Genomic DNA, 26,004 nt, shown 5'->3' on the forward strand with positions numbered 1-26,004 from the left:
TAACAAGTCTACGATATGTAAAACACTGAACAAAAATGGTGTTCATGGGAGGACACCACAGAAGAAGTCACTGCTGTCCAAAAACAAATATTGCTTTCACAGCGCTACTGGCAAAATATTCTGTGGACAGATTAAACTAAAGTTGAGTTGTTTGGAAGGAACACACAACATCATGTGTGGAGAAAAAAAGGCACAACACACCAACATCAAAACCTCATCCAAACTGTAAAGTATGGTGGAGGGAGCATCATGGTTGGGGTCTGCTTTGCTTCCACAGGGCCTGGAAAGCTTGCTATCATCGACGGAAAAATGATTTACCAAGTTTATCAGGACTTTTTGCAGCAGATTGTAAGGCTATCTGTCTGCCAATTGAAGGTCAACAGAAGTTGAGTGATGCAACAGAATGGCTTCAACAGAAGAAAATACGCCTTCTGGAGTGACCCAGTCAGAGTCCTGACCTCAACCCGATTGCGATGCAGTGGCATGACCTCAAGAGAGCAGTTCACACCAGACATCACAAGAATATTGCTGAACTGAAACAGTTCAGTAGTACAGAAAACGTTTGGTTGAGGTTATTGCTTCCAAAGGAGGGTAAACCAGTTCTAAAATCCAAAGGTTCACACACTTTTCCCACCCTGCACTGTGAATGTTTACTCGTGTGTTCAATAAAGACGTGAAAACGTATAATTGTTTGTGTGTTGTTAGTTTAAGCAGACTGTGTTTGTCTATTGTTGTGGCTTAGATGAAGATCAGATTAAATTGTATGACCAATTTAAGCAGGTAATTCCAAAGAGTTCACATACTTTTTCTTTCCACTGTAAACTCAGGGAACCAAATGCTGTCTTCCAATCCTAGATAGGAGAGCATTTTCTTAACCATATCCCTTTTATCAAACCTATTTTTATTTTTTTATTTTAACCTTTATATTATCAAAGTGGAGTGAAAAGAGTGTCTCTGTCACGTTCTGACCTTTATTTCCTTTGTTTTGTATTCATTATTTAGTATGGTCAGGGCGTGAGTTGGGGTGGGCAGTCTGTTTGATTTTCTATGATTTGGGGATTTCTATGTTTCGGCCTAGTATGGTTCTCAATCAGAGGCAGGTGTCATTAGTTGTCTCTGATTGAGAATCATACTTAGGTGGCCTGGGTTGCACTGTTTGTTTGTGGGTGATTGTCTATGCTAGTTGCTTGTGTCAGCACAGTCCTTATGATAGCTTCACGGTCTTTATCTGTTTATTGTTTTTGTATTCAGTGTTCAGTTCTTTATTTAATTAAACATTCATCATGAACACATACCACGCCGCATTTTGGTCCTCTGATCCTTCTCGCCTCTCCTCTTCAGATGAAGAGGAGGAAGATCGTGACAGTCTCTGTGGCATCCAGCCCACCAGGCTCTTCTTTGCAAATAGACCTCAAAGAGGAAGTTGGTGTAGGAGAAGTTGAGTGGTGTGTGAGAATCACTCAGATACAATTACAGTTACTCTGTTTCATACCAAGTCTATTTTTCATGTTGAAACATAATGTGACAACCATATGTTTTGCATCGAACTCAAATGTAACTTTTCCTTTTTTGTCTTGAGTCAAATGAATAGTGGAGTTTGGTTCATGTTTGAACTGTATTTTTAAATCCCACACACATTCCTATTCAAGCCTGTCAAGAATCGACGTCTTCACAGTATCTTCTGTTATTTTGAATATTCAAAATACATGAAAGAAAATTAATTATGAGTAATGAGATTCAATATGTTCAAAGTACTGCTGTTCGTTCATGTATTAGCTTCACAACGGAAAGACATAGTGTATTTGATATGGAGATGGTTCAGTGCAATGTGTTGTGTGAGTTAAGTTACTCCACCAGTAAGTGTGTGTTTGTACTGTTTCAGGTGATCAGTAGTGTGTGAGTTCTCACATGGCTTGTTCTGAGAACATGTTTTTTCTCATTGTCCTCTTTATATCAGGTGAGTCTTCCACACAACAACAACTAGTTATGAATCAGACATAAAGGAATAACCACAAGTCATTATATTTTATGGGATGTGCTATATTCCAGCTTTTTAATTGTGTAGAAAAGTGTACAGTTAATTCCTGATTAGTGTATTTAATAGTCTGGATTTAAACTGCTGTGAAAACATTTTTGCATATTTTCAGATATTCAATGAAAAGATGATATTAGATAAATGGAACCTGAGTGAATAAATAACACAACATTTACATACTTATTTAATTGATTTCTTAAACAAAGTTATGCTCCCCTACACAAAGTTATGCTCCCCTACACTAAATAACTGGCTGTGCCTCCTTCAGCTGAAATGACAACCAACCATACATTCCCTGTTATTGTTGATCAGTCTCTCACATTGTTGTGGAGGAATTTTGGCAAACTGTCCCATGCAGATCTGCTTTAAATCAGCGACATTCATGGGTTTTCAAGCATGAACTGCTCGTTTCAAGTCCTGACACAATATCTCAATTGGGATTAGGTCTGGACATTGAGTAGGCCATTCCAAAACTTTAAATTTGTTGCTTTCAATCCCTTTTTATGTATACTTAATTCTTCATGTCTCTGTATGTTCATGTGAAACCTACATCTGTGTGCGGTTAACAGTATAGCTTCCACCACTGTTCCTATCACCACTCCTTGACAACATACCGACCAATTGAAAAATCACCTGTACATAGAAATAAGTTAGTATTATGTGAGCGGACCAAGTCATTTAGTGTCACTCTAAAACAGAAAGGTGGATTAAACAAGTCAGGAGTAGGTTTTCTTGGTTGAATGCTGTTCTCTATTGAGAGATTTCTGACAACACTTCCACAAAATCAATGAGAATCTCCCAAGGAACAACATACATCTAATTCTTTAGATGACACAGGAACACAAGACAATTATCTTTAAACTATAACAACAATCACAGATTTGTCACTGTCTTAATGGATCTTCTTTGGCTCGCTCCCTTCCCTTGGTAGCCATTCTACAGAGAGGGGTTGTCTCTCCTCTCCCTGCTGGTTCCATCCTCTCTCTTATAGGGGAAAGAGAATACGTCATTAGTACCGTCAGCTGTGCTTAATTACCTCTGGTTACCTTGTCTCAACATGCTTTGTTGGGCTACTATCAGTGAGCCCAGCCTGCCCTCTGGTGGTCCTTCCACAACTATTATTATTGGGAGAGACTGTAACAGTGATGGTATAAACCCTGGATCGCTGATTCTATGTAACTATGAAACCACCGGTCTCTATATATGGTACTCCCCAGAAGAAGCAGTCCTCCATGATAATTAATAGAATTCTACAGTATTTAAATAAAATGTTTCATGGACTATATTACATGTATTTAACTATTTTGTTGTAGAAGGGACAGTAAAGTTAGTACTCTATAAATTAAATACTTTGATATCTTTACATGTTTATTTATTTATTTGTTATGTTCAGGTGATATAAAAAGCATTATCTGGAGCACACCCAGAGAAAATGACTTAGTGTAGAGGTGCTGACTAACGGTGAATACACTGTAAGCTATAAAAACAAAGAGAGTTGCACAATCTATATATATATATAAACTCCCAGTCATTTATTGGGTAAAACACCAACGTTTCGGCATCACTGTTCCTTCTTCAGGGTAAAGTCATGAATGCTTGAACCAGGTTATGTAGAAATACAGTGCAATTAGTGCAACCAATAACAATAGTGAGGGGTGTGTCACAATTATGAGGTTAATTAGAGTGAATTGAGTGAAACTGTTAAAAGACAATAGTTTACATCATATTGAATATATTAGCCTATTGTTATCATTAAAATTAGCATAAGATTAGCATCAACATACATTATTGTTTAATTTAATTTCACATGTATTTAATTGTTTCCAATTTCATGAAATGTTGTTACATGTAATCTTTTGGTTCATCAATAATGCATAATAAGCATCATCAACAGGGGGAACATATTGGTTGTACGCTGATAAACTGTAGAAAGAATACATTCATTTATAAGACTTCTTCATGAAATGAATAGTTCATAAGAAGGGCCTGAGATCAAAGTCAATATTAAGACAGTAGGGGTCAATGTTTTTAAATACCTCCTCTCCTTGGCTGGCCAACATGCTCAATGCGTGTGTATATGGGTGTGTTTTTGAGTGAGGAGATGGGATGGTTAGCTTCAACAAAGTGAGCTGCTACTGGATAGTCAGTGTTATTACACCTGATTGAGCTGCGGTGTTCAGCTCTGCATTGTTTTAATTGTCTTTCGTTTTAACAGTGTTCAGTTAAATAAAGGTCATGAACTCTTACCACGCTGCTCTTTGGTCCGATTCCTCCTCATCAGACGACGTCCCACGTTACAGTGGTCAGCTCTGCATTGTTTTAATTGTCTTTTCGGTTGTACTACGTAGGTTTTTCCACATGAACATGTGATGAGATAGATTACTCCCTTTTCCTTGCAAGAGAAGATACCCCTAACAGGGATGTTTCCACCTGTATGTGGGTGTCTGAAGAAGGATGTTGTTTTAGTGCTATTGCACTGTGAGCATGAGTCACATTGGTATTTCCAATTTGGATTGTGTGTCAAGAGTGTCTGAGTGGGCTCATGGGGCAGGTCATATCTCACTAAGCTATCCTCAATGTTGTGACCGCTTATAGACCACCAGTGGGTTGGTCCTTGAAGAGGTGTGCAATTGTTGTGTCTGATTGCAGAATATGCCAGTGCTTCTTTAGGATTGCGTTAATTTTCTCTGAACTCTAGGTGTACTTAGTGCAAAATATTTGTTTTTCTTCTTTGGTTTACTTTTTAGCATTTCCTCTCGTGGTTTTTGAGATATTTTCATCGTTGCATCAATTTTTTCCATGTAGCCTCTGATTTTGAAATTGTTTTCTTAGCATTGCTGTCAAAATCTGAATGTTGCCCACAGATTCGTTTAACCCTGCATAACTGGCTATATGGTAGACCATTCCTGAGTGGAAGGCGATGCATACTATCCCCATGTTGCAGGGTATTGAGGTCTGTTGGCCTTGTGTACAAGTCTGTATGTAATGCATCATTCTCTTTGATGATCCATAAGTCCAGGTAGCTTATATTTCTCTCAACAGTCTGCATGGTGAATTTGAGATATTCAGAGCTCTCGCTTAGCAGAGTTTGGAATTTATTTAGTTCCTGCTGACTTCCTTCCCAGAGCACAAAGACAACATCTATGTATCTCTTCCATGAGAGGATTTTTAGAAAGTAGGGAGTGTCTCTGTTTTGAAGGAAAATAGGAAATAGGAAAAACTCTGACTCAAAGATGAAGCAGCTATTGGATAATACCAATTTAGTGAGTTTCAAGATGCAATCATTGGCTGGAGAAACGGTAGGGTCTCTCTACTGAAGGAAGTGTTGCAGGTCACAAATATAATTTAAAAGTCTGCATTATGGTGTCTGTAATAGAATATGTCTAAAACGAATATAGACATTAATAAATGAATTTCTATAGCTTCCAACATCTGTTTTTACACTGAAGGAGTAGTAACAAGATGGCTGTGCAGTTGCCTCCAAACAGAGGCTCCTGTCAGTCATCTAGGGTTAATACATATCATTGGACTGAATTGAAAAAACATCAGAACATCCCTGATGTTGTCCTTTATGTTGCAGGTGTTTTGGCCTGTTTTGGTGAACGACATTTGATCGCCACAATGCCAGATAGACTGGATGTACTGACGGGCTCCTGTATGCAAATCCAATGTTCATTTGATATTCCTGACCCACATAATACATTTAACAGCACAATACTAACCTCTGGAGTGTGGATTAAAGAATCCCCATACTTTGGTGAGCGTCCGGACAATGTGATATTTAACAGTACTTAGACGGTCAACAGATATCAAGGGAAGATAACTGGAAACATGTCCCAGAAGAACTGCACCACAGTCTTCTTCAATGTAATCACCAGAGAGTAATATGATACGGCATGTGTCAAAATTGATTGATTGCTGACCTTATGACCTGATGACATGTACAGAATATGTGCCCCCGCCCCGCCCCCCCTGTTCGTGTGGTCATGTGTTAGAGGGTGTTTGAACTTTTGGGGCCCATGCCCCCCCCCTCCACCCCCCCCAGTTTTATCTCCCTTATGGTTGTTATCTATGAAGCAGGAATGTCTGGGGCTATAGATAGCGCTGGGGCCTCAGCATTATAAATGTCCAGAACAAGCCATTTTTAAGACCTGAATATTAAGCATCTAAAAATATGTCTACAAGGGGAATTCTCGGAGTGCTCTGTAGCTCATGTCACGAACCCAACGCCAAAAGCTTGGAGGATATTTTGGTAGAGGTTCCCGAATGTTTTAACGGATTTCTGTGTACAAGCGAGGGCCATATTTCGTACATATTCAACCCGGAGGAATCTACGGTTAAGATATTCACAGACAGCGTGTCTCAACCCTTTTATCGTGCAGAACCCGAGCCTTTTTCTCTAGCGCTAAGGATGCGAGAATGGCTTAAAATAAGGCTAGCTTTGTGTCAAATGGAACGTGCCCTGAGTGCTTCAAGGCTGCCAGGATATGCGTTGGAAGAACAAGTCTGTGGACGTCAGGATCTAATGGCCCTGAGAGTCACATCCATGGGTTATACCCCGGACTCCAGAGTGACAATTTTAGCATGTGAACAATTTGACAGGTCAAATGCTACGAAAACGGTCAGTCCATATGTATCCTCCAAAGCATGCAAGGATGTAAATTTTTTTCAAATAATGTTCAGTTTTAAATGGCGCGATTACCACATTTTCCGAATCCTGATGAATAAGCTGGACAGTCTTTTCGAAAATCGTGAACAATTACGGCGATGGCCTAGGTTATCGTTGAGACATACCCCGGAACAACATAGGTTATCGTTGAGACATACACCGGAACAACAACAAGTTCGAAGGCGGATCTTTCCCTGGCAGGAAAGTGGACAGAGCTTCGACGGAGCGCGGAAAAGACTTTGTGATGGGGAATTGGAAACGGATAATGTTCAGGGCTAACAGGACCCCATATATCTGTAAGAAATAGTTAAAATAAATGTTGAATTATAACGTGTGTTAAAATGTAGGTGTTAATTTTTGAAAATGTATACCCCCCCATTTAACTAAGGGGTAGCGCTCTTTTCTCTCAAGCTAGGGTCTGGCGCAGACAACTGTAAGATCTGAAAAAAAAACATGTATTATTTTATAGTCTATTCCTACATTGGGTATGTTATGAACATTACGTTTTATTAAAGTTTGTAATAATGTACAAAGACCTGCATCCAAGGTTTTTTTTATTTTTACATAAAACACGTGTGCTGCATGTTTAAATATTATTCAAATGGGTTACTTAATTCAAACATGTCTTAAAGGTTGTACGAAATATTTTGGAATTCAATAAAAGGAATGTTTAAAAACGGTATCTCACCCTTTAACTATGGGAAAAACCTATTTAACAACGTCTTCCAACTCTGTCGCAAAGTAAAATAGAATCAGAGTGTTTGTGTGTGTGTGGGGAGGGGTCTTGAGGCGGAGCAACAGGCGTGTGTGTGTGTGTGTGTGTGTGTGTGTGTGTGTGTGTGTGTGTGTGTGTGTGTGTGTGTGTGTGTGTGTGTGTGTGTGTGTGTGGTTGTGTGTGTAACATAAATCCTAAGGTTGGGGGGTCCCAGAACTCTTATCTGTAGAGAACCGTTTGTAACCAAGGTGTGCACTATCATGCATAAGGCATGTCGAGATATCAGCCGAACAGCGGGGGTTAAACATAGATATCTCTAATCTGCGGCCCCCACACACCCCGTTTGCAGACAGAATGTCACGACATCCCCTCCTGTTGTTTGAATTCACAGCCTGTGTTCTCTAAACCAGACATACATGGGTTGGGGTGTAGCATACATTTCTCAAAAAAACTCATTCCGAACTTTTAGATAGTTAGGGACAGAACTATTTTTTAACGTTGTCAGCATTGCTTTAGCGCAAACATAAAGGCCCGAATATTGAGCTGCACGGACAGATTAAAATAATAATAATAATATTCGGAATAAGGGAATCTCGCATAATGGGTATTTCTGGAGGTGAGTAAATGAAAAAAACATATTTTAAGATTTGTTTGAATATTAACCCCTAGTTATTTGGGTATTTCAGGCCAAAAGCCCAATATAGGTTAAAAAAAAAAAAAAAAAGTGTAGATATAGCGTATAACTGTTAACATTGTCTAATGGAATCTAGGATCCCCGACATTTACGCAGCTTTTACGCGATTTACCTGATCTGGAACATGATGGGGGTTCGCAGGAGCAAAAGTCTGGCAGACAATCACCAACGGCCTTTTTTCGTTGTAAGTCCTTATAATTAAACACATACCCAAGAAATATTTATATATAAACATTTTAAAAATAGGTTGTACTATTTTTTTAAACTATTTTATGTATTTACAGCCGACATACAGCCCTTTATGATAAAGGATGCGTTATGGACAGCTGACACGCAGGACTTTGATGCAATTCTACCGTTCACTGTGGCCCAAGTACACTGCTCAGAATCAAGCCCACCCGAAAACTACTGTTGGGCCGGGAACTTGCTGCTTCACGAGCCGGCGCTCCAGGGACAAGGTATGGGACCATTATACAGTTTTGTTATTAGTTATCAGCCTTTTTATTAGTTATAGATCTGTTGATAGCCTATGTTAAAACAAGGACAAATAATGTTTTTTCAGACTGCCCGGAGACAGACCCAGCAGAATCTGGAACGCTAGAGGGAAAAAGTCACACACCCCCGGTTTCGGCGATTCGTCACAACAAGCGCCAAAAAAGCAGAGGTATTTTAACTATATACTGTTAATATATATTATTATAACGGAAAGGTATTTGACATTTGTATGTAGCTAACATATATATTTTTATATCTAATAACGTAATTATGTATGTATTATTTTCATTCAGACTCCGCACCGGCGAAAAACGGCACAGACGACCACATAAATCTAGAGCTGGGGGATTCCGGCGCCCCGAGCATTCCGAATGAAACACCCAAGAGACCTGTTTTTAATGACATGTCAGATGTTGATGACCAGCTATTCTGTGATGCGGCCAACCTTATAGACCCAGTCAATTCTACGGCCTCAATACCTGCAGCCGAACAAGAAAGGTTTTTCACATTATTTTCCAGGGCTTTGAAATCGAGGAATGTTTTGCTATACAAACGACTGGGGGATTTAATTGAGAGACAGTACAGAGACGATATGTTATTCTGGCATAGAACAATTCCACGCATGTTAAACAGCAACCCCATTAAAAAACGCAAATACAGACGCTAAAATCATACATGTAACACCAACCATTACAGAAAGAAAAAAACGAACACTCTTAATTATCCAAAAATGGCAGAACTAACGCAACACGGGGAGACAGTTGAAAGCCTCTTATCCCAGATTCCAGACGAACTCCTAGAAGTTATAAGACGTATGAACGATTCAGGAACGTTAGATGAAAGCATATTAACACAGATTCCAGCCGAACTCTTAGAAATGATTAATCGTATGAACCAGTCAGGGGGGGTTGAGGAAAACATGTTATCCCAGATTCCCGAAGCCCTCATAACCTTAATTAATCGTATGAACGCGAGTCAGACAATTTCGGCCCCGACAACCCCGACAGCGATATGACAACCCGTAACGCCTAGGTCCGTAGAGTCTGAAACGCCACAAGATGTTTTTGGGGAATTGGACAATTATCTAATAAATCTGGCTGCAGATGTTCATGATAGACGTGTCAGGGTTGTGTACAGGAATAAATTCAACAATACAGAGATTCGACAATTTTTCAATTTCCTATGTGTGAATCAGAATCTTGACTATGCTGTATTTTACATGATGATAATGGACACTCTGAATGACCTGTTAGAAACAGCAAGAGATTATGGCGAACCTCGTGATGTCTTACAGTTGGAAATATGTGGAGATAGCCTGCATAATTCAGTATCTCTTATTTTACCCAATGGCGAAGCAGATCTTGAACAATTTACAGCGCTGGTAGAACGCCTTGTTCAGTCAAATTTAGCCATCATAGCCGATCGAACCCTAGAGCTTGTAGTGCAAATAATACGTCAACCACAGGGGGGCGGTGGGCAGAGAAGGAAGCTTGATAGCCTAATGCAGTCAGAAATCATAAGCAATAAAAGGGCCTACCTCATAAACGTTCACAATCCCGATAATAAGCTATGTTTTGCAATAGGCCTAGCGCATTTACTTAACCCCGGATGTACTGATCTGACGGCATTGCAAAAGGCTAGAGAGATCCAAACGGCGGTGGGTCTCGGGATCCATGAAGGCGTGGCATTCTCAGACATTGTCAAATTTGAAAACCTTCTGAATATCAAGATTGTGGTTTTGTACCACAGTAGAGCTAATGCAGCTCTCTTGAAGTTCCAAAACACCCCCAACCGCACCCCCAGATTCTGTACTTTTATGTGCAAAACGAACATTACTATGCCGTTACAAACGTCACGGCGTTCCTAGGGGCAACCTATGTGTGTAGATCCTGCCATACCGGCTACAGCCGAAAGGGGGGGCACTCGTGCCGTTATAACTGTTCTGTATGTCAGGATGCCGAGTGCCCTATGCAGACCCTAAACTTGACACCATGTGAGGATTGCCATCGCACATGTCGTTCGACCTACTGTTACGATAAACACAAAATTGAAACATGGCACCCTAAGGCCTGTAAATCTGTAAGCATTTGTGCCATTAACAAGAAATGCCCAAAATGTCATTGCAATTACAGCCTTAAAATAGATAGCCCTAAACCACATGTTTGTGGAATCCTACAGTGTCCAATCTGTAAAGGGGGTATGAAAAGCAGAAATGCTGAAGTGGTTCAAGAAGTGCCACACGAGTGTTATATTCAGCCCTTGGCTGAAGATGAACCTTCAGAGAAATATGTGTTCTATGATTTTGAGACAAATCAACAATCGGGGATCATTTGCCTATTTTTGTATCTACCATGACATTCACGGGGGAAAAGTGGTCTGCAGAAGGATCCAATTGTGCACTACTCTTTCTAAAACATTTTAGAAAACCACAGTACCGAAACTTTACGTTCATAGCGCACAATGCTAGAGCCTACGACTCGTACCTTCTTCTGAACCCCTTGATACAGCAAGGCATAGCGCCGAGGGTCCTAGCGCAAGGGAGTAAAATCCTGTGTTTTGTAGATCCCGCCTTCAACCAGAGATACATTGACAGTTTAAGCTTCTTACCCATGAGATTGGCTCAAATGCCAGAGGCCTTGGGTTTTGAAAACTCTGTGAAAGGCTGGTTCCCCCACTTCTTCACATCTGAGGAGAATCTACACTATATAGGATCATATCCCAGCCCAGAAATGTATGGGTGTGATCAAATGTCTCCCAAAGAGCGAGAGAGATTCATGACTTGGTATGAGACAGTAAGACATGGCACCTTTGATTTCCATAAAGAGATGGAATCATACTGTGACAATGATGTGGTTATACTTCGTGAAGGATGCCTCAGATTCAGAGAAGAGGTAATCAAAGATGCAGGTATTGACCCTTGGAGTTGTACAACGATTGCATCGGCATGCATGAAAACATACCGTACACACTATATGCCGACATCCTCTATAGCGATCCCCTCGCCTGACAACTACCGACGCCAGTTCAAGGCCTACTCTAGTGGGTCCATTCAATGGCTAGAGTATATGGCCCAGGATAAAGACATTTTTATTCAACATGCTTTGAATCGAGGGGAGAAGGCGTTTGGCTCTTACCATGTAGATGGCTACACCAAGATTGACGGGGTTGAGACCGTGTATGAGTACAACGGTGGTTTCTTCCATGGTTGCAAATCTTGCTTTGTGCCCCAGAACATATGTGTCCTAACCCAAAAGACTTTTGGGAAAATGTACCAAGAGTTTCAAGACAAAGTTGATTCGTTACAGGCTACTTACGGTCTAAAAGTGGTTGTTTTGTGGGAGCACGAATGGACAGCCCTCAAAAAGTCTGATCCTCATGTTCAAGCATTCCTTTCCAGCTTTGACATCCCAGAACCTCTGGAGCCAAGACAGGCCTTGTATGGCGGCCGTACCAATGCTTTGACATTGAGGTATGTAGCGCAACCCGACGAGACAATAGGCTATGTGGATTTTACATCCCTTTATCCGCATGTAATGAGTTCCTCATGCTATCCTATAGGTCATCCTGAAATTATTCATCGTGATTTTGACTTACCTCAAAACTATTTTGGTCTGATCAAAGCAACAGTCTACCCTCCAAGGGGTTTGTTTATACCTGTGTTGCCTTACAGGGGCCCTCAAGGAAAACTTTTCTTTCCCCTTTGTCGCACCTGCAGTGAAAACATACAACAAACCCCATGTGATCACACCGATCAAGAAAGAGCACTGACAGGTGTATGGGTCACAGCTGAATTCTCTAAGGCTTTAGAGATGGGGTATCGTGTGGCCAAAATCTTTGAAGTATGGAACTTTCCAAAGAAATCAGACACTCTTTTTAAAGAGTACATCAAGACCTTCTTGAGATGTAAGCAAATGGCTTCAGGCTATCCTGCATCGGTCACAGATCAAGAAAGTAAAGACAGGTACATTCAAGACTATCATGACAGAGAAGGCATCCTTCTTGACCCTGACAGAATAGAGGTCAACAAAACCAAACGAAATGTGTCGAAATTGTACCTAAATTCGCTTTGGGGCAAATTAGCGCATAGGTGTAATATGTTGACAACGTCGATTATTAAAGACCCTGAAGAATTTTTGGAATTCATTTTTTCGGACCAATACGAAATTTCACATTTTCATTCTTGAGTCAAGACATTGCCTTGGTGCAATGGCGACGTAACAAAGTGGGTTCTACCCCCGGGTAATGTAAATGTGTTTCTTGCAGCATTTACCACGGCCTATGGCCGACTTGAACTGTACAAGCTCATGGAGCAGCTTCAGAGGCGGGTACTTTACCACGACACAGACTCTGTGGTCTATGTAAGCAAACCAGGGGATTGGAGCCCCCCACTCAGCAACTATCTGGGTGGCTTAACGAGCGAACTCGCAGAGGGTGACCATATCACAGAATGGTCATCCTGTGGGCCCAAAAGCTATGCTTTTAGAACGCTAAAGAATCACGTGGTATTGAAAGCCAAAGGAGTGACTCAAAACTATGAAAATGCCCAGCGTGTAAACTTGGAATCAATCACACGCTTGGTCGAGGGGTTCCTAAATGACAGGAATAGTGACTTGGAGATTTTGAGCTCCTACAAAAAGATTGTTAGGGATAAAAAGGGCTTCCATCTGAGGAATGCCCCACTCATTAAAAGATTCAGGGTTGTCTATGACAAGAGAGTGCTTTTGCCTGACGGGACTACATTGCCCTATGGCTACTGACTTATGCTACAGGCCGCAGTGTGTCAGGCGTGACTCAAAAACTATGAAAAAAAATACACCTCGTGTAAAAACTAGGAATCAATCACACGTTTGTTTGAGGGGTGGTTCCTAAATGACAGGAATAGTGACTTTGAGATTTAGGAGCTCCTACAAAAAGATTGTTGTGTATAATAAAGGGCTTCCATCTGAGGAAGGCCCCACTTACTAAAAGATTCAGGGTTGTCTATGACAAGAGACTGCTTTTGCCTGACTGGACCACATTACCCCTTTGGGTGTTGACTTATGCTACAGGGGTCTTAAAGCTTAAGATATAATGACTGCTGTAGAAGGTTTTGACCCCCGGTTGCAACTACCATTTTCGGCCTTAATCGCAGGGCCTTCGAATAGTGGTAAAACTTGTTTTGTAAAAAGTATTTTAGAGAATTCTGAACATGTGTTATCTCAAAAGCCTGATAATGTTGTGTGGTGTTATTCATGTTATCAACCTCTGTATGATGAATTGTTGAAGACAATAAAAATCAAGTTTGTTGAAGGAATACCTGATACCCTGTCTGATGATGAACTTTTACCTCCTCATAAAAAAAATCTGTTGGCTTTGGACGATATGCTATTTGCAGGTAGCGAACATCCCGAAATTGCCCGAGCGTTTACCCAATATACGCATCATAGAAACCTGTCCGTGCTTTACTTGGTGCAGAATGTGTTTCACCAAGGTAAAAATAGCCGCACCATCAGTTTGAACGCCAATTACATGGTTTTGTTCAAAAATCCTAGAGACAAACTACAAATTAACACTCTAGCTCAGCAGATGTACCCGGGAAGGAAATCCTACTTTATGGAGAGCTACGAGGACGCAACCCAAGCGCCATTTTCTTATTTAATCGTGGATTTAAAAGCAAATACTCCAGAACACCTGAGGCTACGAACCGGTCTGTTCCCGTGGGAGTGGCCGGCTGTGTACTTGAGAAGCCTAGTTGGGGCTACATCTAATGAACGGAAGGCCATCTTGGGTCACTGTTCTTCAGATCTCATATTATCCCTATGTGAGATTGCTTTGAATCTTCTCAAAGGACGCATTCCACTCACCCTGACACAATTGAAAAAATTAAAGAGACAAAAGACCTCGATCAAGCTCTTTGCCAATAAAAGGGTCAGTCTTCAAAAGAAACGACATAGCATACAACAGTCTGGCGGTTTTATTCTACCTTTACTAAGTATAGCCGTGCCCTTCATCACCAGCCTTATTGCAGCCCGACGTGGTGGTTGAACACATAGGGTGATGGCCAATAAAATGTATCTGGTGCCACAACAAGAGTTGGATAGACTTAAAAAAACAAATGCAGGGGCCCCCGAAAATATCAGACAAACAGCGGAAAATGATTTGGATACGGCCATGAAGGATATTTTGAATCAAAAAGGATTGAACCCCTATGATAAGGTCCAAAAATACACAAACCTCTTGCAAAGGTATTTGTCCTTGGTGAAACAAGGGGAGAGAGAGACAGGCCATTTAACTATTTCCCTACAGGACCCTTTAAAAGATGACGAGCCTCGCGAGAGCCACGCCCCTGTAAGGCCGGTACCTGCGAGCTTACCATCTGAAGATCAAATGCCTGTTGAAGATAAAGTTATGCATGACTTGTTAACCCATGTTCCGGCACGTAACAGGAAAAATGTTAGCTACATTATGAACAAGCTAAAAGACTCAAATGGGGCAGCTACTTGGAATGACAAAGGAGAGTTTATCCTTCAGGGGTCTGTTGTCAAGGGTTCACATATACTTGACTTGCTTAAAAGTACCACATCTGCCCACAAGGTGGCTGATGACCGAAGACCTCCAGGGTGGCTTCAGTTTCTTAAGGCCCTGGCCATCCTCAACATACCCCTCTCGGGTGTACCCAACTATAAGATTCGGCAACAGATTCACTCTTTAAAACACAAACCGTCACCGAGATACAGCACCCCTAAAGATGCCCCAAAACCCTCGCATCCTTATGAAATGAATGACGATAACCCATTTACCCCCCTGAACGCCTCTGGACCTTTCCCTAATCCCGATCTCTCTGAGTGGTTAGCCTTTTGAATGACTTTTGAATGACTATGATTAAATTCAATAAATTTTATTTGAAAAATAAGCAATTTAACATTTGTGGCATTCTTGAAACATTTGGCGTGAGCATACGCCTTGATTACACGTTCTTAGAGGATACACATTTGAACACTTTTGATATTTTCTAACAAAACAAGCTACAACTTTATCATTACTTCTTAAATCATCCTTATAAAGAGACATAACATCTTCAAAAGAAACTCCCCGGGCTCTTTGGCATAGGTAGAATACACAGTGTTGACCGCATGTCGTTGAAAGGGTATCTTGCACCTGTTTGATATTGTAGTATATCTTTGAGCCATTTTTGGTCAGAAATTCTTTAATAGATTTGGGGAAATGTGAAAAACCGGGTGGGAAACCATAGGAATCAAAAAAGTTGAGATTTTTCTTCCTCCTTCCTCTTCTAAGGTCACAGCTAGCCAATGTTCACCCGGCATGTTTTTAGGATGGGTATTGACAATAAACATTGCAGGCCGCACCTTCCATTTCTCCATAGGTAATTCATCACAAGCCAACACTCCGCAAAATTGTTTTCCAATCAGTCGGCTCATCAGCCCTTCCAACTCTTGGGTATTCATGTCTTTTGCTCAACGATCCTTAATAATAATCTACTAAAACCTGTCTTCGGCTATTCACCTCCAAGATTGAATCAGAGCAGGCATAAACAATCATGCTAACCGTACAGGCTAAAGGTGTACGGAAACGCATTTCCAGCCTGAGGTTACCTTGGGACACCACAGAAAGATTTCCTGAGGTGTCATCATCTGGGGATAAATTGAAAGCATACATTGTGTAACCCTCGGCAAAATCATTTCTGTCAATAGGTAAAGAGAGATCTTTTAGATGCCTCCCGGTAGCCAGGAATAGATTGTAAAATTCTCGCACAGATATGTTGTTATTAAATTGCGGTTGGAAAGCCTTAGCAGGGACCTGACGTCCGTCCTGACACAGAGCGACATACTCTGCATTGAAGTGTTGAAAATTAAAGGGGTTTTTATTTAAGCTGCCCGTATTGGAGGCGTGATCAACCAAACCTATAACTACGTATCGCGGTAAATGGCCTAGAAATAGGTTTTCTTGACTGCAGATTCTGCTGCCCACAGGTATGCTAAAGGTTTTCATGGTAATTCTTTGGAGAGGGTAAAGGGCATTTCCTTTCAGCAAAGCCTGTGAGTGACCCAGACGAACTGCCGGAGATACCGATACTTTTTTAATAAAAAGCGTGGCCCCCAACACTTTTAAGCTAAAGTCCCCATCCGTTGCAGACATTAGGCAAAACTCATCCTTGGCCCTGGTTAATTTTAGTCTTAAATCAACCGCATTTAAGAGTAAACGTTCTTGAAAGAAAATGTCAGAGTGTATAGGGCCTAGCAGATGAAACTCTCGAGATTCTGCACAGTAGCGAGCCCGGGCGGCCAGGCCTTTATTTGCACCTGTGGATGGGTCTGTCGATTCCATAGAGCCTCCTGCAGTATCCTTGCTAAAAAGCCCTGCGCTGAATTGGGTCTTGAGAGTGTCTTCAGAGTAGTTGAGTAAGCATTCCATGATGGCACGGTAGGGGTATGTGGCACTGCTTTGACTGATTAGCCGTTCCCCCAAAGTCACATCCACTTGGGAGAAGATGGTGGCCACTGGGTAATTAATGAGACTCACTTTGGCATCGTTTGCAATATCAGTACCATCTCTTTTGGTTACTTTTAGACGCAAATGCACCAAGGTGTTGTTGAGGTCAGATAGTTGTCACCGTGGCCTGGTATGAAAAACTCTATGGGGCCGTTGTCTGTAATGGCAGAGAGTGGGGCTATCTCCACATAACTGGACCTCTCTACTGAATGTTGGGTTAAGGGGGCCGTGAAAAGATCGAGCTCTGTTTTTATAGCTTCAGAGGACATGCGGTGTAAAAGAGCCATGGTGCTTGTTCTTTTAGAAAATACTTCCGAGTATTCTTTTTACCGTTTTTGGTCCAGACCTCCTCACTTTACCCCGTCTTTGACTAACTGAGTTTCTTTTAACCGTTAACCGCCGTTTTTTAGGCTCAAGTCTTCGCCTTATACCTGGCGGTCTCTTTTTCGGTCTTCGAGAGAACATCATCAACCCCGAGCCTTCTTGACTCTCGACATCTGGTGACGCCCTTCTGGTTATCGCATTGGCGACAACCTCACTTACTATATTTTTTGCTGCTGATTTTAAATGCGGTTTGGCTATGCTGAAGCCTCTCTTCATAAATGGTAAAACCATCCTAAAGAGATTACGAAATATCCCTCCGATCCCCGAACCATACATGGTGGGCGATCCATAATATCCTGGTAACCCATTACCCACTTGATCCACATAGTATGTGACATACCGGTTAGGGTCGAGATGTCGGTGTTCCATAATTTTAATTTAGATGTATTATGTATATAAAATATATAATACTAATATTATATATGTAGAGAGGTTTTGGTGGGTCTAAAGTGGAGTTTTACAATCGTTTTACCATAAGTAAATTCAATGTTTTCGTTCTGATCCGTTTTAAGCTCAACAAGAATGTTTTCAATATATTTCTTGCTTACAGGTACGTAGTGTGGCTTGTCGTAGGTGACAGTGACGATGTCCCCATCCTTTCCATCTATATGAACCGTTCTCAGGAGTGGCACACAGCTGTCTCCGACCCTTTGATATGATATGATGTCGGTATACACAAATATGTTGTAAAATCCTGCATGTATATCCGCGGGGAATGGGAATAATTTATCTCTCACATACGTCCATGTATTGGGCCCCATCCCTAACATGTAGGCTAAATTACCACTGGTCTTTATCCCCCCGGAAGCATCTCCTGAGATTTGTACCCTTTTATTTATAGGGTTGTACATCAGGAATATTTCCATACTGTTCTGCGATAGCCGTTCATTCAACTCGGAGACGAGCCTTTCGACGGTTCTATAGAACCCTTTTTTAACCTTAATAAATTTAGCAGGTTCCGTTAACTTTTTGAAATAAAATTCCCGGTCCTTATCTTTGATATTATACCAGCTATGGGGGTATGTAATCTCGCTGAGCCCTACTTCCCAGGCCTCTGATAACTCTATAGGCTTTGGAAAATTGGTTGTATAATTAGAACTCTGATTATTACGATATATGTGTGCTGACGCATTACTGGGGAGAGTCAGGTAGAAGCCGCTGTGTTCCATTATGCCCTCCGGTGTACACCCGAATGAGGATGTATTTTATCATGCATGGGGTTTAAATTAACCCCTGATGCCTCCACTACATCCTTCTCTAATACCCAGCTGTTGAATTTTAGCGGCCAGTTTTTCCAGCGGACCAGCACCCATTTTTGACCTTTCTCTCTCTTTTGATCTAGAATCTCCTCTCGTGAAACACCTTGTCTTTACCAACCGTTACCTTCTGTAATTCCTGCTCATAAAAAGATCCCGTTATAAGTTCCCCGTCATAATCTTTTAATATGTAGACCGGGGGTATGCGCGGCAGACATTCTGTAACCGTGAAAAGCTCATCACTGTATCCTTGCACGTATTTTTATCGAAAACACCCCTCAACTTGGATATACGAACCAAGTCCCCCACAATAAATTTAAAATGTATTTTTTTCTTACGGCGAAGAGGAGCAAACGATACAGATTTTTAAAGACTTGAAAAGAGTTTTCCGAAGAGACTTCGGAGGGTTTCATCCTTATACTTTTATGATAACTATTGTTATACGCAATTACTAAATCTTGAACTATATCGATATATCTATGCGTGTTGTGCGCTGTAAAATAGCGCCACATCCTCTCCTTCAGAGTCCTGTTAAAGCGTTCAACCACAGAAGCTTTCAAATCCGATCCTGTAGCAAAATGTACTATATTGTGCTTTTTCATTAGTTTCTGAAAGGTCTTATTAAAAAATTATTTTCCGCCATCGGTCTGCACTTTCTTGGGGGCGCCTCCTTCCTTCAAGATAGAGGCAAATGCCCTGGTCACCTCAGCGCCGCTCTTATTCTTTAAGACCCGGACAAAAGCTATTTTAGAGAAAATATCTATGACCGTTAGCATGTAGCGGTTTCCTTCATTTTTATCTGCAAGGGCCTGCATGTCACATAGATCCGCCTGAAATTGGGACAATGGGTGTGTAGAAAAAACTCTATTTCTAGGAAAATGTTTTCTCACGGGTTTATGTAGAGTGTGCGCATCTTGTTCGGATAGCCACTCAGTGACTTTAGCATCGCATAACCTGTGACCTGTTTCTTCGGCTAAAGCGCGCTGTAAACGCTCCTTACCACCATAAGACCCCGGGTTAGAGGGATTATAATAAATGTTTTTCAAAATCTGCTCTGCCATCCTTCTTGCCTCTCTGAGGTACAATAATGTTAATGAGCCACTTTCAAATAACAACAACATTTCATTTTCATTTTTGGGATTTTTTTTTCATGAAAACATTAGGTATTACGTATACAGACAATCCCTAATTCGTTGCAGGATACATGCCCCCCCTTTCTCTATGATCGAATCATGTAAAACCTTGTATATTTGGGTTAGATTAACAGGTTTGTTTCGCTGAATTTTTACAACAGACACATCCGCTATAAAAGTATATAAACAACAAATATGATACATGGTACAATTAAAGGGTGTTTCAAACAAATAAAGTAAAATCTTAGACAAGGTTGTTTCTAGTTCTTCAGAATCACCACCAAGCCGGGTTACCATTTGTGTCCATTGTAGAACCTCGCCAGCATGGCGTACATAAGTCATGATTTGGTCCATTTTCAAAACACGCTCTACATTAGCCCCGGAATTGGGGGTTTTGTAGAACGAGACATTGTTCACTTTATTTTCAATAATTTGATGCATAACACTTGTAAGTTCTCTCAAAAGAAAAAATGTATTTATTCTATCTAACATCGTATACATATAGTTACCCATTGCTCTACATCTAAATAACAAAAATGTCACTCGGGCTCTTGGGGTTTATTGAGCCAGAAAGCCAACACATCCGACACCACAGCCTCCCTGTATTTGTTATCCTCCACCAGGGTGTGTCGGATTTCTTTGAGTTTCTGGTGTATGTGAATTGCCTCCTTTAGCTCGTGTAGGAATGCTTCGGTTACCCCGTAAACTCTGGGGATAGACGGCACAAGGCCCATAGCCTCCAGGGCTCTGACCAGCGATGGTATAAACCGGCGGGACCAAAGTCTTTTCACCAGCGCCTCAAAATTGTTGAAGAAGTAGTATCTTGGGGGATCGTATAGGCAGGGGTGCCTTCGCTGGCTGGGGTGATTAATTTCACAACCGATGCATTTTTCTCGTATATATTCTCCAATCACCACGTCTAAAAGCGCGGCTACTGAGGCCTTGATTGTGTCAACAAAAATAGTACTGACCACCCCATCAAACACGTCCTCAGGTTGTGTACAGGTAGGTGGTGTCAAGGGTCTTGCCAGGGGGAGTAGAATGGAGGGCTGCGAGGCATACAATCCTTAGTGTCGGGAGCCCAGGCCGTTTCGGAGTTCGGGTATGCGTTAGGAATATCCATGGTCAATGCGTAGGTTAAGAACTGTAGGTTTTAAGAACCAGCCTTTTTATTCTTGAACCAACCCTCGGGGTATCTGGGCGGGGTTAACAACACAGCTTACCTCGCTTTCTTTGGGGGCTGCCTCTCCTGACGTTGTATCTTCTTGGGGTTGCTTTGAGTCGTAATCCTCAGGATTCGTATATATTATGCACTTCTTTATCCGTACAATGCTCTGGCGCTTTTGGCTCTGTACAAACAGAGCGTCCAACAGCTCCAACATTTGCAATTCCATTAAAGGCCAGCTTTTAAGGGGTATAAGCATTCGAAGCCGGAAATCCCCGTCCGAACTGCCAGCCCTGATGTTTTGGTTTCGGATTTCCGCGGTGCTGACGTAAAATTCCACGCACCCGCAAGGCCGTCCATTTATACGTTGTAATTTAACTCTGTGAAATACTCTTCCTGAGGTGTCCGGGGTACCTTCCCAACGGGTCTCGTAGCCTGTGAACAAGCTGTAACCCTTGGTGATACGGCTCAGTTCGGGACACAAAACCTGTCGAAAAACCGTCCAGTCTTCAACATCATAAGTCACGCCTAATTTCTGGTCGGTATATTCTTCTCCTTCGGCTAACGTATAGAGTTTCACGCTACAGGCCAAGTAATCAAACAGATGCCCCCAATGCTGTCCGTTAGACATCAACACTTCATCTTTCAGCGCCGTTGGGGCGGTATCTGGGTTCTATACACGTTTAAAAACCGCTTTTTTGGTGCATCGTATATTGCGGCTGTATACTTTGCCCTTTCTCGATGTTTCAGACGCGGTCCTGCCTCCGAGGCTACAGTCATCACAGCTTTGCCACTGATCGCAAAATCCATGTTTAAAAAATAGGGTTTACGGTTCTGGGTTTCGCAAGCCTTGTTCTGGACATTTATAATGCTGAGGCCCCAGCGCTATCTATAGCCCCAGACATTCCTGCTTCATAGATAACAACCATAAGGGAGATAAAACTGGGGGGGGGGGGGTGGGGGGGTGGAGGGGGGCATGGGCCCCAAAAGTTCAAACACCCTCTAACACATGACCACACGAACAGGGGGGGCGGGGCGGGGGCACATATTCTGTACATGTCATCAGGTCATAAGGTCAGCAATCAATCAATTTTGACACATGCCGTATCCTATTACTCTCTATCACCAATTACTCTGATAAATACTTCTTCAGGATTGAGAGTCAACCATTCCGTGCAACAGACACTGAAAAGTTTTTTAATGTAGTTGTCAGTGGTAAGAGACAATTTAACTGTTTATCAACTATTTTTCCCAGTTTAGATTCCTTGCATCAATGATAAGAGAAGAACAAGTGGACAGTTTATCTATTAGAGAAAAATATATTTATCCACAATGTATTACAGATTTTCCTTCCAGTCCCATCCTAACTGTCTCAGGTGAGGTGAAGGAAGGGGCCCCTGTCAGTTTGAACTGCTCAGCTGTTGCTCCCTGTCCCGAACACCCCCCTGAGCTGACATGGACTCTCCCAACACAATTCACAACTGAGAACCAACTGCAGGAGAATCCAGACCAAACCAAATCAGTTCTCTCCATGGTGACCTTCACTCCGTCATACCTTCATCATGAGAAGAACATCACTTGTACTGCAGTCTACCCAGTAGGGACAAGCAACAAGAAAGCTGAACATAACATGATGCTTAACGTTTCATGTAAGATTTAGTCACCGGGTCCTGAAGAATAGATCATTCTATCATGTTTTCACTGATGATTGTAATAGAGTGGTTTTGATGAGACTATTCAATATACCATATCCAGATACATTGTAAATGAACCCCTCTCCCCCAGTCTCTCCTAAGGACGCCTTGGCCTCCATCAGTCCAGCTGATCCATTATTAGTGGGCAGCTGTGTTAATCTGACCTGCAGCAGTACAGCCAACCCTCCTGTGACAAACTTCACCTGGTTCAAGATCAGTGGGGGTAAAACAACACAGCTAGCATCTGGACTGAGTTACACCCTCAATGTGACTGTTGATGGAGGACTGTACTACTGTGAAGCAAGAAATAGTCACGGCTGTGGGAAGTCGAATGAAGTGCAGCTGGCTATAAAAGGTAAAATGGGCACGTAGGGCACAATCGTAGGTTAGATATACAATATATATTCAAAAGTATGTGGACACCCCTTCAAATGCGTGGATTCAGTTATTAAAGCCTGACATGTTCCTGACAGGTGTTTAAAATCGAGCACACAGCTATGCAATCTCTGTAGACAAACATTAGCAGTAGGATGGCAGCATTCACTACCGAGTTCTAAACTGCCTTTGGAAGCAATGGCAGCACCAGAACTGTTTGATGAGGGCTTCATGAAACGTGTTTCCATGGCTGAACAGCCGCACACAAGCCTAAGATCACTATGTGCAGTGCCAAAAATCAGCTGCAGTGGTGTAAAGCTCACTGCCATTGGACTCTGGAGAAGTGGAAATCCGTTCTCTGCCGTGTTGAATATACGATTCACCATCTGGCGGTCCGGCGGACGAATCTGGGTTTTGATGGATTCCAGGTGAACACTATCTGCCCCAAAGCATAGTGCCAACTGTAAAGTTCGGTGGATAAGGAATAATGGTCTGGGGCTGTTTTTCATGGTTTGGGCTGGGCCCCTTAGTTCCAGTGAAGGGAATTCTTAACGCTACAACATACAATGACATTCTATATTCCATATTAATGCCCATGATTTTGGAATGAGATGTTCGACGAGCAGGTGTCCACATACTTTTGGTCATGTTGTGTACTTGAGAGATCTTTTTGTGAGAATTGACCATAATATGTGCTGTATTTCAGGGCAAGAAGAGTCAAAAACCTCAGGGGTTGGTGTCTGGTTTCTGGGGTTGCAGTAGGAACTCTGGGGGCCATTTTGCTTATCAGCCTGATCATTTTTTTTGTATGGTAAGAACTATTCCTGGCATCAACGCAAAACAATTTTATTTCTGCTGTGTTTGTGCTTTTGCATATGGAAACCCTCACACTGCATTCAGAATACCTTTGTAAATGTCTTCCAGGAGGAGAAACTCGAGGCTCCACGATGGACTTGAAAGGACGGACAATTCACAGGGACAGGTGGGAATAAGGCTCAACTTACAAACCCACCTACAAAGTGAATCTAAGGAAGTAATGAATTAATGCTGAAACTATCCAAAGCCATGGGGTTAACATAATTTCAGAGCAAGTTTAGGGGGAGACGACCACATCGAAAGCAATGCCACATCCTGTAATGACATGGAATGATAACGGAATGGCTGTTGGACTTTGACAGTGTTTACTGTCTTTATGTGTTTACATTTTCATTGACATCCCCTCAGTATGTGTTGTGTAACCTGCTGAACTTAGAGCTTTACACCTGTTCCTCTCTCTGTGTTCTCTCCACAGAAGTCCCCAGTTGGGACAGTGTGTACTAACCAGGCCACAGCCGGAGAGGAACCAGAGGAACATGCAGAAGACCAGCCTGAAGAGATCCAATACGGTGACATGGACTTCTCCAAACTACAGACCAAAGAGACCCCAGCTGCAGCCCAGGACAGGGTCCAGGGACAGGAGAGTGAGTACGCTGAAGTCAATGTGACTGGGAGAGGGGCTCAGGAACCACCTCTTAACAACCTAGATGGGCTTTATGCACAAGTGAATAAAACAGGTGGATGTTAAGTATTTTGCAATTGGGTATTAAGTGTTTTTATGTACAGTATTGTCATTATGTATCTGTTTCTATTGGTACTTCTGTTACATTTATAATTGTGTGCTCTTTGATTATCTGCATATTTGTAGAATTTTCTGGGATGAAAAGTGTTTAACTGTTACTATAGTGTTGATATGATGATGCAGGCTACTCTTTATTTTAGACCATTTATTTTGACTGTTGAGTTCACAGAGCATCTGTTTAATGGGTTCCAGTATAGAGGAACTGCTGAGTTCAACTAGCTCACTGAAGGCAGTTTAAGTCCATATAAAGTCAATGATGACTGAGGAGAGAAGACACAGTTAGTTGGAGAGACAGTGGTCTGATACAAGACAGGAAGTTGGTGCAGTAAGTCGACATGATGGCAGAATGGTGTTAACATCTACTAGTCACTGTTTATCTTCATCTTTTGTGCAGTTGCCAGAATAACACTTTTTTCACTTTTCAGTTTTTATCTATTTAGAATATATAGTTTCAGTTTTTATGTTGAGTGTTTAACAACAGAATCAATTGAGGTTGAATGTAAGGTTGTTTATTAATTGCACTGCAATAAAAACCTTTACATTTAATTTCCAAGACATCTTTTGGTGTTATTGGTCCCTCTGCAACTGGATCCTGGACTTCTTGATGGGCCGCACCCCAGGTGGTAAGGGTAGGAAACAACACATCTGCCTTTCTGATACTCAACACGGGGGTCCTTCAAGGGTGTGTGCTTAGTCCGCTCCTGCACTTCCTGTTCACCCATAACCATGTGGCCAAGCACGACTCCAACACCATCATTAGCTTTGCAGACGAGACAACAGTGGTAGGCCTGATCACCAACAAAAATGAGACAGCCTATAGGGAGGAGGTCAGAGACCTGGCAGGGTGGTGCCAGTATAACAACCTTTCACTCAAAGTGATCAAGACAAAGGAAGAGATGATCGTGGACTACAGGAAATGGAGGGCCGAGCACGCCCCCATTCTCATTGATGTGGCTGTAGTGGAGCAGGTTGAGAGCTTCAAGCTCCTTGGTGTCCACATCACCAACAAACTATCATTGTCCAAACACACCAAGACAGTCGTGAAGAGGGCACAACAAAACCTATACCCCCTCAGGAGACTGAAAAGATTTAGACTGGGTCCTCAGATCCTCAAAAAGTTATACAGATGTATCGTGTCATTTTGCATTCACTTTTATTGTAATTAAGAAGAAATATGTTTCTAAACACATTCATGTGGATGCTACCATGATTACGTATAGTCCTGGATGAATAGTGAATAATTATGAGTGAGAAACATCATACCCCCCCCCCCCCCAAATT

At 41.8% G+C, this 26,004-nt stretch overlaps 1 protein-coding gene and 1 long non-coding RNA gene across 4 annotated transcripts; both read left to right on the forward strand.

The window, feature by feature from the left end:
• Positions 1-1,871: 1,871 nt before the first annotated feature.
• LOC135563741 (uncharacterized) lies at positions 1,872-10,927 on the forward strand. Of its 3 annotated transcripts, none has more exons than XR_010460451.1 (6): positions 1,872-1,957; positions 5,616-7,000; positions 8,190-8,297; positions 8,398-8,571; positions 8,676-8,777; positions 8,902-10,927. It is a non-coding gene; the product is annotated as an uncharacterized LOC135563741 (long non-coding RNA). The 3 variants fall into 3 exon arrangements; XR_010460452.1 differs by having other exon boundaries at positions 8,210-8,297; XR_010460453.1 differs by lacking the exon at positions 5,616-7,000 and having other exon boundaries at positions 1,884-1,957.
• An 11,875-nt stretch (positions 10,928-22,802) lies between these two features.
• LOC135563871 (B-cell receptor CD22-like) lies at positions 22,803-25,269 on the forward strand. The gene is made up of 4 exons (XM_065007717.1): positions 22,803-23,098; positions 23,812-23,916; positions 24,030-24,087; positions 24,397-25,269. Exons 1-4 carry the CDS (start codon positions 22,803-22,805, stop codon positions 24,667-24,669), a joined length of 732 nt encoding a protein of 243 aa, XP_064863789.1. The 3' UTR covers positions 24,670-25,269.
• The last annotated feature ends 735 nt before the right edge of the window (positions 25,270-26,004 follow it).

This window comes from Oncorhynchus nerka, linkage group LG22 (genome assembly GCF_034236695.1).
Source record: "Oncorhynchus nerka isolate Pitt River linkage group LG22, Oner_Uvic_2.0, whole genome shotgun sequence".
In the NCBI taxonomy this organism is placed as follows: domain Eukaryota; kingdom Metazoa; phylum Chordata; class Actinopteri; order Salmoniformes; family Salmonidae; genus Oncorhynchus; species Oncorhynchus nerka.